Consider the following 13,000-nt stretch of genomic DNA (forward strand, 5'->3'; position numbering starts at 1 on the left):
TAAAAATAAATAAAAAAAGAAAAACAAAACAAACAATGTACGTGTGTTCACAACCCTATTATTTATAATGGTCAAAGAGTGGAAACAACCCAAATGTGTATCAACTGACGAATGGACTGACAAAATTTGGTGTATTCATATAATTAAATATGATTTAGCAATAAAAAGGAATGAAGCACTGATAGATGCCACAACAGGGATAAACTTTAAAGCATTATATAGACACATATATATGCATGTCTGTATAACACAATTAAACACAAAGGGTCATGTGCTGTATGGTTCATTGATACAAAGTTCCAGTTTTGGCAAATCCACATGGACAGAACTAGATTAGTGATTGCCTAGGATGCAGAGGGTTGGGGTAAAATGGGAAATGACTGCTCATGGGAGTAGGGTTTCTTGTCTAGGCAAAAAAAAAAAAAAGTTTATTGCAGCTCAATTTACAATTGCCAAAATGTGGAAACAACCCAGGGATGGACTACCAAGCTGTGGTATATGTACACCATGGAATACTATTCAGGCACTAAAAAAGATGGAGACTTTACATCTTTTGTATTAACCCAGTGGAAGTGGAACACATTCTTCTTAGCAAAGCATTGCAAGAATGGAGAAGCAAGAATCCAATGTACTAGGGGCGGCTCCTGTGGTTCAGTGGGTAGGGCGCCAACCCCATATACCGAGGGTGGTGGGTTCAAACCCGACCCCAGCCAACAAAATAGCTGGGCGTTGTGGTGGGTGTCTGTAGTCCCAGCTACTCAAGAGGCCGAGGCAAGAGAACTGCCTAAGACCAAGGACAAAGTGAGACTCTGTCTCTAAAAAAAAAAAAGAATCCAATGTACTCAATTCTAATATGAAGGCAGTAGATGAGCTAATACAAGGCACGGAATAGGGAATAAAGTAGTGGGGAAAAGGGGGGGTCATGGTGTATGGCACACCTATTGGGGGTGGGGCACAATTTTAAGAGGGACTTTGTCTAACAAATACAATCAGTGTAACCTAGTTCTTTGTACTTTCATGAATCCCAAACAATAAAAAAAAAAAAAATCTAAGTGTCTATGGGAGAATGGATTTTAAAAATTGAATATTCTAATAGGATGATGACATGTATTAAAAATACATGATCTAGATATCAATGTTTATAGATCTCAAATACTCACAACTGAGTGAAGAAAGTTTCATATATATACCCTGTATGATACCACTCAGTAGATTTTTAAAAAGTATTAAAATTGATGGTGGTTGGAAGCAAGACACGATTGTAAGAGGAACTTTACCTAATAAATGAAATCAGTGTAAAAAAAATTGATGGTGGTTATTAGTACACAACTCTGCACATACCATTGAATTTTACACTTTTTTTTTTTTGAGACAGAGTTTCATTATGTCACCCTTGGTAGAGTGCAGTGGCATCACAGCTCACAGCAACCTCAAACTCTTGGGCTTAAGTGATTCTCTTGCCTCAGCCTCCCAAGTAGCTGGGACTATAGGCACCCGCCACAATGCTGGCTATTTTTTTGTTGTAGTTGTCATTGTTGTTTAGCAGGTCCAGCCAGGTTTAAACCCTCCAGCCCCGGTGTATGAGATACGAGCCCCAAGCCAGAATTTTACCCTTTAAATGGGTGAATTGTATAGCATGTGAGTTAAATTTGAATAAAGCTATTACATGATAACAATTATGTGATAAATAATCTAGATAATCTAGGGATTGAGAATTTGCAAATTTATAATTTGTGGTAGGCAGAAGAATGCTCCCTAAACATATCCAGGCCCTGATACCTGGAACCTGTGACTGTGTTACCTTATGTGGCCAAAGGGACCACGCAGGTGTGATTAAGGTTGTGGTCTCTGAGGTAGGGAGATTATCCTGGATTATGCAGGTGTCCCCAATCTAAAGCACATCTTAAAAGCAGGGACCCTGACCCACCTGGCTCAGAGAGATAACCCTGAAAAAGAAGGGAGGGGGACACAAGGCCCTGGGTCTCTTCCAGCTGGCCTTGAAGTGGGAGGAAGGGTCCATGAGACAAGGGATGTGGTGGCCTCTAGAAGCTGGGAATGGCCTTTTGCTGAAGCCAGCAAAGAAAGGAAGATTTTAGTCCTAAAACCACAAGGCGCTGAATTTTGCCTGGGCCAGAAAATGGCTCCTCTGGGAAGGAATTCAATCCCATCCACCCATTAAGTCAGTCCCATCCACCCATTAATTTAGTCCCTTGGGCTTCAGTGAGACCCAAGTCAGCTTCTGACCTCCAGAACTGTAAAATAATATGTTTATGTCGTTTAAGCAATGAAATTGTGGTAAATTGTTATAGCAGCACTAGAAAACTATTACATATTTACTTTGTGAAGCCAATCTTTAATAAATAAAAAGGAGACTCCTCATGTCTGGGGATGAAAAGATTTACTCATGGCTGAAAACCTACCTGTTCTCTCTCCCTCCCCCCACTCCTTGGGAAAATCAAGAAGCAGAGAGCTGCCTTGGGGAGTGGCACCTGAAAATAGAAACTGCAACGTGATTTTATTTCTAACTCCATAGACATCGCTGTGAGTCATTCATCTCTCTGGGTCTCGCTTTCCATGTCTGTGGAGCAGGCTGAATTAACCCTGACTTCTGCCTACCCCACAGTTTAAGGACCAGGAAGAAAATTAGAAAACAAACAAACAAACAAAAATAGCTCCCATAAATACAGCCCTCAGGTATTCCTTATTAGGCATGAGATAAACTGCAGACACTATTCTGGTCACAGGACACCCCCATGGGGCATTTGTCCTCTCTTCTGGCTTCCTTCATGGGGTTTTGGGCACACCTGGTCTCCCGTAGCTGCAGTTAGCACAGAAGTGAGAAAATATTCAGATAGGCAAAGATGCTGGAACCAACCCTATAGGCCCATATGGACAGGTTTTAGATTTTTGTTTTGGGAGAATACTACTCTCACACCTTCATGATGGGGGGTTAGCACAACCAAATTGTTTTCATGATGGAAAGAAAGCAAAGCAAGTGCTCAGATCAGACTAAAAGGTACAGAGGCAGGATGAGACTGAGATGAAGATAAGGTGAGGAAAGGAAGGGCAGAGAAATGCAACTTCTCCAAGTGGTATGGGAGTGACCGTAGGAGTCGGGAGAGCAAAGATGACACTGGAGGCTCATTCCCTCCTCAGACCCCACCCCAAGGAGACCTAAATAAATAGACATGCAGGCATTTTCTTTGTAAGCTGGTTACAGCTGCCTTGGTTTGGGGGTATTTTACAAGATGCTCTCAAAGTAACAGAAAGTCACCCTGTGATGGCTGCACAGAAGTCTGAGAAATGCCCTTCAACTCTTCTGGGTTTCTGAGCACCGGCCCACTCCCATCTGCGCTGTCCCTGGCCCTGGTTCTCATAGCGTGTGGGTGCTTGATGCACCCAGGACGAGGGAACATGGGATAGGCTCCAGGCCAACAATCTTGGCATCACCCGAGTCCATCTTGGCTGGCCCCTGCCCTGAATCCTCCTGCTCATATCCAGTTGTGGTGGTGGCCCAGAGGGTCCTGGCCCTTGGCCCTCCCCCTCCAGGCCCTAAATCCTTCTTGAGGGGAGGCAGCCCTCTGCAGGTGCCCAGATGGCCCCAGCCTTGGCGACAGTGAGGCCCAACCCCCCTTGGCTCCCCAGCCTTCCTGGAACCCCTTGCCCAACATCCTGTGTGGTAATCATGCCTGTTGGCCCCACACGGTCCTGTTGGCCACTGCCAAGTTCCCTCTGCTAGTTTTTGACGCTACCACCTCTAATGGAACCATCAGGAAATAGAAGGCTGTGGCAAAATTTCTCTCTCAGGTCAGAATCTCCCCTCTTGGGTGGTCCAGTGATCCTCAGCAGAGGTGACCATGCATTCTTCTGTTGTGAAGGAGGCTGGAAGTGGGTCTGAAGACGGGACAGAACCTGGACACTCCAGCAGTGTCCGGGACACCTACATCAGGAGCCTGGATTATTAACCTAAGGTCACTTGGGCTCTGCTGAGAAAGACCACAGGGAAAGCAAGCCTCTTCAACAGCCAGGGCTGCATAGGGCACTGGCAGAGACCAAGGGTCCAAGTAAAGCAGGCACGGGCACGAGCCTGGGCAAGGTGAGGGTAACACACTGCCTGAAAGCCACAAGGACACGATGGAGGACCGAGTGACCACCCACCCAATGCTGAGAGGCCGCTGAGTTGCATCTCACTTACATACCTCTCTCGCACTAACTAGACGGCCTTATTCAATTTGCTGCCTTTCTTAAAGCCTCACAGGTACAAGCTACCACCTAATATGCATTTATCCCTTGTCAGACAACCCCTGACACTCCCATTGTCCTTACATACAGATGAAGAAACTGAGTCTACAGGCCGCACAGTGACATAAGCAGAATTACATTTACAATGTAACAGAAACGAGAAGCTGTCAGGGGAGGGGTGCGCTCTGACCCTCTGCGTATTGAATATGGGACGACCAAGCCGCTCATTCTACACATGGGGAAGAGCGAGGCCTGGGGACGAGCAGGTGCCAGCTCCTGGGGCAGGGGAGCTCCTCGTGAGCTTCTGGGGCACTCGCGCGTCTCTGACGCAGCAGGGTAGCCCCTGTTGAGCACAGCAGGCCCTCAGGCGCGAGAGGAGGACTGCGCTGGGAGAGCAGCCCGAGGCTCCGCCCCGCCCCGGCGCCCGCGAAGGGGCGTGGCTCCGCCTGCACCTCCTGCGCGCGCCCTGCGTCCGGGGCCTAAGCAAGCGCGCGCCCGGGCTCAGGCCCTGGCCTTGGCCTTGGCCCTGGCCGTGGGGCTAGGCCGCGGTGGCCTGAGCCCTGGCGCGGGGTGACCGCCCTGTTGGCCTTGGCCTCGCGCCCTCCCCTCTCGCCGTCCCCGTCTCCGCGGGCGAAATCCGAGCGGTGAGGCGCGAGGCCGCGTGACGCGCGCACCTGTCGGGGCGGCTGCTCTGCTGTCGGCCGCCCGCGGAAGAGGAGGCGCGGGCCCGGGTCGGTCTCAGGCCTGCGCCGGGAAGCCCCTGGAGCGGGCTCGGCCCGGCCCAGCCCGGCCCGCAGCGCCGCGCCCCCGCCGCCCGGCCTTTCCCGGAGGAGCGGCCGGCTCTGACGAGCGAGATGAAGTAAGCTGCCACCCCCGCTTGCCGTCGGCCGCTCTCCGCCGCCGCGGCGTTTGTGCCCGCCCGCCCGCGGCTGGCCCGGGAGCTGGGCGCGCGTGGTGGCCGGAGCCTCCAGCGATTTGCTCGCATACCCCGGCGGCCGTCCTGGCGCAGAGTCAACGAGCCCCCACTTCCTGCCCTGCACGCCCGGGGCGGCGGTGCGGTTTGGTGGCGGCTCAGTAGGAGGCAGCGAGGCCTCCGCCAGGGAGCCCCGTGGCCCACGCGTCCCTTTTCCTAGGCGTCCTGGAACTGAGTTGAAGGATAGTGGGAACTTCGTGCCTTTCCCCTTGGGATACGCTTAGTCTTTGGCATTCGCTCTCGGGTTTCAAAAGCGTTTCCCATACACCAATCCGGTGAATGGTTTTCCAGAAGCAATCTGCATCTCCGAAAATCCGCTCACCCAACCTGAAATGCTTAGCCAGAAATGAGAACTTCTGGGAGGATCATAAGTCTAAGATTCTTGCCCACCCCCTTTCCCAACCCTAATAGGCCCATGGCTTATGGAGGGTAGCAGATAAGGGAAAACTGGCGTAGAATAGTCATCTTTTAAATTATGCATTATATCCCTTTAATTTTTCATCAGTATGATTGAATACACTGCCCATGACTTAGTTGTTCCTTGGCATTTTTTTTTTTTCTGGCTTGAATGGTTAATTGGTTTTACAGCAGTTCCAAGAAGCTAGCAAGAAGGCTTTGGTTCACGATGCCAAAGGCTTAATGATGAAAGCTAACATTTTTTGAGTGCTTACTGTATGCCAGGCATCGTGCTAAATGCTGTACGTCAATTATCTCATTTTGCGTTTGTTATCGACTTACTTTCCCATTCTGTGGTTGAAGTAGAGAGGTTAAATAACTTGTCTGAGGTCACAGAAAAGTTTTGAATCCCGAGTTTAATCACTTAGCCATTTCTCTAGAAACTAAGCCCTTGAGGGTTTTCCAGGTTTTAACAGGGCAGCTCAGGCCTAAGCATGATGTCTTAGTTGATTTCGGAAGGGAGGAGAGTGAATCACAATTAGGCCAAGTGGACCTGGGAGGCAGAGGCCACTTACAGCAGTTAGTGTTCAGAGCAACTTGACCTCATGGAGCAGAGAAAGAGCCTGTCTGGCTTGAACCACTATTGTTCCAGCCCTTTAAAGAAGTAGACCAATATCTAGTACTATGTTTTACATTTTGTCATTTGGGAGGCCAAGGCAGGTGGATTGCTTGAGCTCAGGAGTTGAAGACCAGCCTGAGCCAAGAGGGAGACCCCATCTCTAAAAATAGCCAGGCGTTGGCTTGGCTCCTGTAGCACAGTGGTTATGGTGCCAGCCACATACATCAAGGCTGGAGGGTTCGAAACCAGCTTGGACCAGCTAAACAACAATGACAACTGCAACAAAAAAATATCCGGGCATTGTGTCAGGCTCCTGTAGTCCCAGTTACTTGGGAGGCTGAGGCAAGAGAATTGCCTAAGCCCAAGAGTCTGAGGTTGCTGTGACACCATGGTACTCTACCAAGGGCGATATAGTGAGACTCTGTCTCAAAAAAAAAAATAGCCAGGCATTGTGGTGGGCACCTATAGTCTCAGCTGCTCTGGAGGCTGAGGCAAGAGGATCACTTGAGCCCAAGAGGTTTAGGTTACTGTGAGCTATGATGCCATGTCATTCTACCCAGAGTACAGGGTGAGACTCTGTCTCAAAATAACCAAAAAACAAAAACATTTTGGCCATTTGAGGATGTAGTCACACCTTCAAGGTGGGAGGTTAGAGCCAGACTGCCTGTATTAACAACCTATCACTTCTAAGATACCTGACCTTCAGGAAGTTATTTTACCTCTCTGTACCGTGGTTTCCTCTCTACTTATTGCTAAAATGAGGATAATAATAGTACCTACCTCATAGGATTGTGCCAAGAATTAAATGGTAGGAGGCACATGTCAAACTCTTAGCCTAGCAATGGCATGCAGTTAAATATTCTATAAATAACTCTTTTATTATTAGTAGTATTGTTACAGGTGGTAAGCTGCCGGGTTGGCCTTGGCCTTCCTTGAAGTTGCCATTAGAGTTATTCCTTTGTGCCATCATTCCTTTGCAGAAATGACAGTGGTCCTGTGCAAATGGGATTTATTTCTTCATTGAGCAAATATTTATAGAGCGCCTTCCATATCCCAGGCCCTATTTTGGATGCTGAGGTACTGCAGAGAGCAAAACACACAAAAACCACTGTCTTCATTGCCACTTAACATTCCTGTGGAAAAGAGCGGCAGGCCATAAGCCAAATAAATTAATTATCATACAGTATGCAAGAAGTGATATGGACTCCAGAGGAAAGTCAACCAGGATGGGAGGGGGAGGTTTACAGTTTTGCAGAGAGGTTTGAGAAAGCCTCACTAAGCAGGTGACATTTCAGCAAAGGAGTCAAGTTCGTGAGGAAGTGAACCATGTGGACATCTGCACAGAGTGGGTGGGGAGTAGGCCAGGCAGAAAGAACAGCTGGTGGCCCTGCAGCAGGAGGATGGGCGAATGGGGCTAGAGAGGGGCAGAATGGGAGGAGAGGAGCACAGAGAGGTTACGGGAGGCCAGAGTGTGAGGCCCTGTGGACCTCTAAACAGAGGGTGACGTGATCCAGCCAACACTGTACAAAGGTCACTCTGCTGAGTTGAGGTTCAACTATAGAGTCCAGAGGTAGATACAGGAGGACAATTAGGAGGGTCTTACAGTAATCCAGGCAGATGATGGTGCCTTGTATTCTAGATAAATTTCAAAGGTAGAAACTGGGATGTGCTGACAGATCAGATGACCTGAACGCTTAGAAGGATAGAATGGCCCTTCCCTGAGAATGGGGAAAACTGCATTTGAAGTAGGTTGGGAAATAAGTCAGTTCAATCTTTTACAAGTCTGTAAACATCCAACAAATGCTGTTGGAATAGCAGTTGAATGTGTGCGTCTGGAGTTCAGGGGAGAAATCCAGGCTGGAAATGAAGATGCGTGTGTATGCAGTTGTGTGCTGGCGAATGTTTAACCACTGACTCTGCAAGGGGTAGGGGTTGGTGGTGAGAAGCCTGATTTAAAATCTTTGCCAGTTTCTGTGGTGTCAGCATTCCCATATGGGCCATTTTCAAACACACCTTTATGGAATATCTTCACCTCATAGATACAGTCGATGGAAACAATGTCAAGAGCATAGATATGAGTAAAATGTAGTCAAATGATTAGGAAGTGAGAGTTTTGAGTATTTATTACCTGTTTTTATATAATTTAATTATAAATGTATATAATTCCATTTTAAATAATGACTGTGTTTAACAGCCGGATTGAAAAATTCCTGGAAATTTAGCATTGGAATCTTGTGTGCAGGTACAGGGTGGCTCCTGCTGGACTCAATCCTGAGCGACTCAGGATTGAGACCTGCAGATGGGAATGGTTTGCTCCTGCCTTGATGCATGTGGCACAGAGGGACCAGAACAAGAAGGGAGGGGTGCAGGAAAATACTTGGCTGTTAGTAAAAGGACTGGCTGCATTACTTTGTACCTCAGTTTAAAATGGTATTTAGTTTGAATTCTTTTTTTACTCCCACATGCTCTTTTAAAAATTCCAAACTCATGGGTCATGACTTGAAGAAAATTGCCTTTCTTCCTCTCTTGTGCACAGAAGGTAGCATTGTGAAAGGCTGGGACAGGGGACAGGGCTGCAGCTGCCACTGACCTTTACCTTCTGGCTCCTACTTGTTTCCTGGGCATGGAAGATTAGAACGGCTTCCTCTAGTGGTTTACCAGAAACTCTCTGGGGTGGAAGCTGTAGCTGGGTCTGTCTGCACAGGGACTGGGCAGGGATAGCCACATGGAGAAGAGACCAGATCTGCCTCTTCCGCTTGGGCAGAAGCAGATCGGACTCTGGATTCTGTTCCAAACTTCCTGGCTGGCCAGGCCAGTGTTCCCACCTTCTGGGATGTTAGCAGAGACCTTCTTTAACAGGTGAGTCTCTCCCATGAGGACTGGCAGGAGCCTCCGAGGCATGGAGTTGGGGACAGTGAAGGGTGCTCGGGACTGGCTACCCCATAGTCCAGTCCTAACTCTTAAGATGAACCTGTCACAAGAACGTCTTTTCCATCTACCTAAGGGAGCCCCCAGAGCATAGTATTTTGTAGTGAGTATATTTCTGGCACATACTTTGAATAAGAATTGTAAATGAAATTGCATCCTCCACACACTTACATAAGCTTCAAAGAATTTTGTCTTAACTTTGAGTGACACGCAGTTGTCAGCTTTTTGCTTCCTATTTTAGCTATTTCCCTGCCCTGCTTCATTGGTCCAGGGGTGGAAGGTGTAACAGGGTGGGTGTCTCCTTTCCTTGGAGGACCTAGGCCTTGGGGGCAGGAAAATATCACAGAGATCCTTTAGCTCAGACTTTTATTTTCTGGATGAGGAAACAGAGACCCAGCCAGGTTAAATGACTTGTTCAAAGTAATGTGGTTGTAGGGAGGCCTCGGGCAAGGATCATCACATATTTCTTTCTTTTCTAATATTTACATATATATATATTTTTGCAGTTTCTAGCCGGGGCTGGGTTTGAACCCGCCACCTCCGGCATATGGGGCCGGCGCCCTACTCCTTTGAGCCACAGGAGCTGCCCAGATCACCACATATTTCATTCCCAGTCTCATACTCTGACCTCTCCTACAGCTTCTCAGACTTCACAGTCTCACTTTGTCACCCTCAGTAGAGTGCTGTGGCATCATAGCTCACAGCAACCTCAAACTCTTGGGCTCAAGCGATCCTCTTATCTCAGCCTCCCCAGTAGCTGGGACTACAGGTGCCCACCACAACCCTCTGCTACTTTTTTATTTTTTATTTTTTAGTAGAGACGGGGGTCTCACTTTTGCTCAGGCTGTTCTCAGACTCCTGACCTCAGGCATTCCACCCGCCTCGGCCTCCTAGAGTGCTAGGATTACCGTGTGAGCCATCACACCCCGCCACTTGGCAGTTTGTTTCACCTCCCAGTTTCCTCAGCTGTGAAATGAGACTCTTCATAGAACCTTTCTCACAAGGATGCTGTGAGGATTGGTGGAGATAATTGGTAAGCAGTTGTCATCAGTAGGTAGTAAACCAGTTTTTGCAGGGGGATGGGCAAATGAAGCCATCTGAGGCTGTTTTCAAATACTTATGCCAGGACCTACCCTGAACCTGCTGAATCAGAACTTCTCTCTCCTGGTGAAAGGAGGAGGAGGGTAGGTGTGTGTCTTGATTTAAATACTGTTCGTTGCTCTAGAACTCTGTTAAGTATTCGGGAGTCTTGCTACTCAAACTGTGCTCTTTGGACCAGCTGTCAGCACCATAGCCCCTTCCTCCGTCTTCTGCATCAGAATCTGTAAAACAGAACCCATGAAATTCAAATGCACGATCAAGTTTGAAAAGCACTGTTAAGGTTAAGAAACTTGTTAATAAAACCAAATGCACAACATACCACCCACACCCATTTAAGAAAGAGTTGTTTTGCAACCACAGAGTAAACAACCATTTTGAAATACCTGATATCCTGGATTTGTTTAAAGGAGTGCTGGGAACATAAATCGGGAGATAAGTAATGGAAGCTAACCTAGAGCTGGGGACCTGAAGCTGGACTGGTCAGGGAGGGTTGCCATAAGTCTTCAAGAGTCAGAACAGGAGTAATCAGAGGGCCTGGAGTCATTTCAGGCCAGGCAGCTACGCAGCACAGTTGTCTGTGGTCTGGGGTGGGGCAGAGGTGCTGGCCCTTGAGGCTCCCCTACCTGCCTGTCCTGGCACTCTGAGGTGCCTGGGCTCCTTCTCTTGTTCCAGGCACATCCAGGGCCCCGGCTACCAGGCTCCATCAGCAGCTCTGGGATGCAGCCTGCCAGCTGGCCGCTCCCCCTTCTCCAGGCTGTTCTCTGAGCTTCAGGTTTCTCACTGCCTCGCTCCCGCACTGACCTTGCAGCTCTTCCTTCCCTCCCGACAGGGTGATTACCAGTTGAGAAAAATGCTTCAAGGACCAAGGACAGGGATTGGAAAGCAGAAAATAATAGAATGGTCTTATGGCCCGTTTGTGTATTTGGGGGTGAGTGCAGATGGAAAAGAGAGTGGGGAGGCAGTCTGGGGAGCCCCTCCAGGTCAGGTGTCCTGCAGGCACTGGCACACACGGTGGTTAGGTCCTCATCCTGGTTTGGCCATGCGCTAGGGCCCCCTTAGGGGTGGATCTGCAGAGAGATTAGAAGAGGCAAGGAGAGAGGTAGAGCGAGGAGGTCTGATGACGAGTCCAGAGATTCAGTCCCCTTGTATTACGGTGTGGTGGGGAGAAGGTAAGCCAACCATTCTGTGGGGTCTTTTGTTAATATAAGTCCTGATATCTCTTTAAAACTCAGTTTCCCTATTGGTATTCCAGATTACAGCCTCCTAAGGTTGTTGAAGATTTTGTTAATCCTGTACTGCTAGGATGCCTGGCAGGTAATAGGTGCTCAACCAGTAATCTTAGTTCCTTCTTCCCTACTCCACCCCTCGGTGGGGCCCAATTCCACTGTCTTCTTTTTTTTTAATTTTAAGTAAATTTATTTCAGGTTAATGAGAAGGTACAAGCAACCAGGTCAAAGTAATTGATTTTGTTAGGTAGAGTTTGTCTTGTGGTTATATACTCAAAAGGTATGCAAACTCACCCACCCCATGTCCATTCAGTGAGAGCACCCCAAACCCTTCACCCTCCCTCAATACCCCTCATCCCAACTTGAATTGAAATGAGTTTTTCTCCTATTTGGGCATGCATTAAATTGTCTGCTGGCTTCATATTAGTGTTGAGTACATTGGATATTTGCTTTTTAATTCTTTTTTTTTTTTTTTTGTAGAGACAGAGTCTCACTTTATGGCCCTCGGTAGAGTGCCGTGGCCTCACACAGCTCACAGCAACCTCCAACTCCTGGGCTTAAGTGATTCTCTTGCCTCAGCCTCCCGAGCAGCTGGGACTACAGGCGCCCGCCACAACGCCCGGCTATTTTGTTGTTGCAGTTTGGCTGGGGCCGGGTTTGAACCCGCCACCCTCGGCATATGGGGCCGGCACCCTACCCGCTGAGCCACAGGCACCGCCCTGCTTTTTAATTCTTAGGATACTTACTAAGAAGAATGTGTTTCAACTCCATCCAGGATATTACGAAAGATGTAAAGTTGCCATCTTTTTTATGGCTTAATAGTATTCCATGGTGTGCAGATACCTCAATTTGTCAAGTCTTTCCTGAGTTGGTGGGCATTTAGGTTGTTTCCACATCCTGGCCATTGTAAATTGAGCTGCATTGTCTATCTGATGGCCTTCCTCCTCACTTCTACCCTTCTCTCATAGCCCTGGCCTTGGGGGTAAACTGAACTGCAGGGCTCTGGAGGAGGACTTCAGCACAGGGAGCCCTGCAAACTGGATCAGAACAGAAAGCCAGAAAAAAACCCAAATTCTCCAGTGTGTGTGTGGCCTGACCGGGGCCCCTGCCGTTCACACGCAGTAGTTGCCTCAAATTGGAAATTAGCCAGGCCATGGGCTTACCTTGGAGGCTGTAGCATATAATTGCAGCCTGCATAGCTCAGGAGCCAAGGGTCTGTTGTCAGCCCAGCTCCCCACTTCCTCATCACGGGACTGACATCTGTCTGAACCTCAGCTTTGTAAAAGGCGGGGGCTGTGATAGGACCTACCCCATGTCATTCTGTTTGGGATTCTTGTCTGGATGCAAGGAGCACTAATGCACATACATACTTGCATTTGGCACATACTAACGTTAATTGTTTGCTACTATTATGACTATATTTGAGGTAGCTTCCGGCTGATAGTAGCTACAGCTTCATACTGCTTAATAGGTGATGGGCACAGTCCTAAGTATATTCTAAACATTAACTCATTT

General features: G+C 48.1%; 1 protein-coding gene across 5 annotated transcripts in view; it reads left to right on the top strand.

Moving 5' to 3' along the window:
- The first annotated feature begins 4,721 nt into the window (after positions 1-4,721).
- The window catches only part of H6PD (hexose-6-phosphate dehydrogenase/glucose 1-dehydrogenase), a 36,722-nt gene continuing 28,443 nt past the window's right edge, over positions 4,722-13,000 (top strand). Inside the window, exon 1 of one of the 5 annotated variants that reach the window (XM_053576095.1) lies at positions 4,722-5,101. In XM_053576095.1, coding sequence (XP_053432070.1) covers positions 5,097-5,101 — 5 coding nt within the window. In that variant the 5' untranslated portion in view covers positions 4,722-5,096. Of the gene's footprint in view, positions 5,102-8,414; positions 9,090-10,478; positions 11,429-13,000 lie in introns of those variants that run through there. The other 4 variants (XM_053576094.1, XM_053576098.1, XM_053576099.1 and 1 more) reach the window with 4 other exon arrangements.

This window comes from Nycticebus coucang, chromosome 22 (genome assembly GCF_027406575.1).
Source record: "Nycticebus coucang isolate mNycCou1 chromosome 22, mNycCou1.pri, whole genome shotgun sequence".
In the NCBI taxonomy this organism is placed as follows: Eukaryota; Metazoa; Chordata; class Mammalia; order Primates; family Lorisidae; genus Nycticebus; species Nycticebus coucang.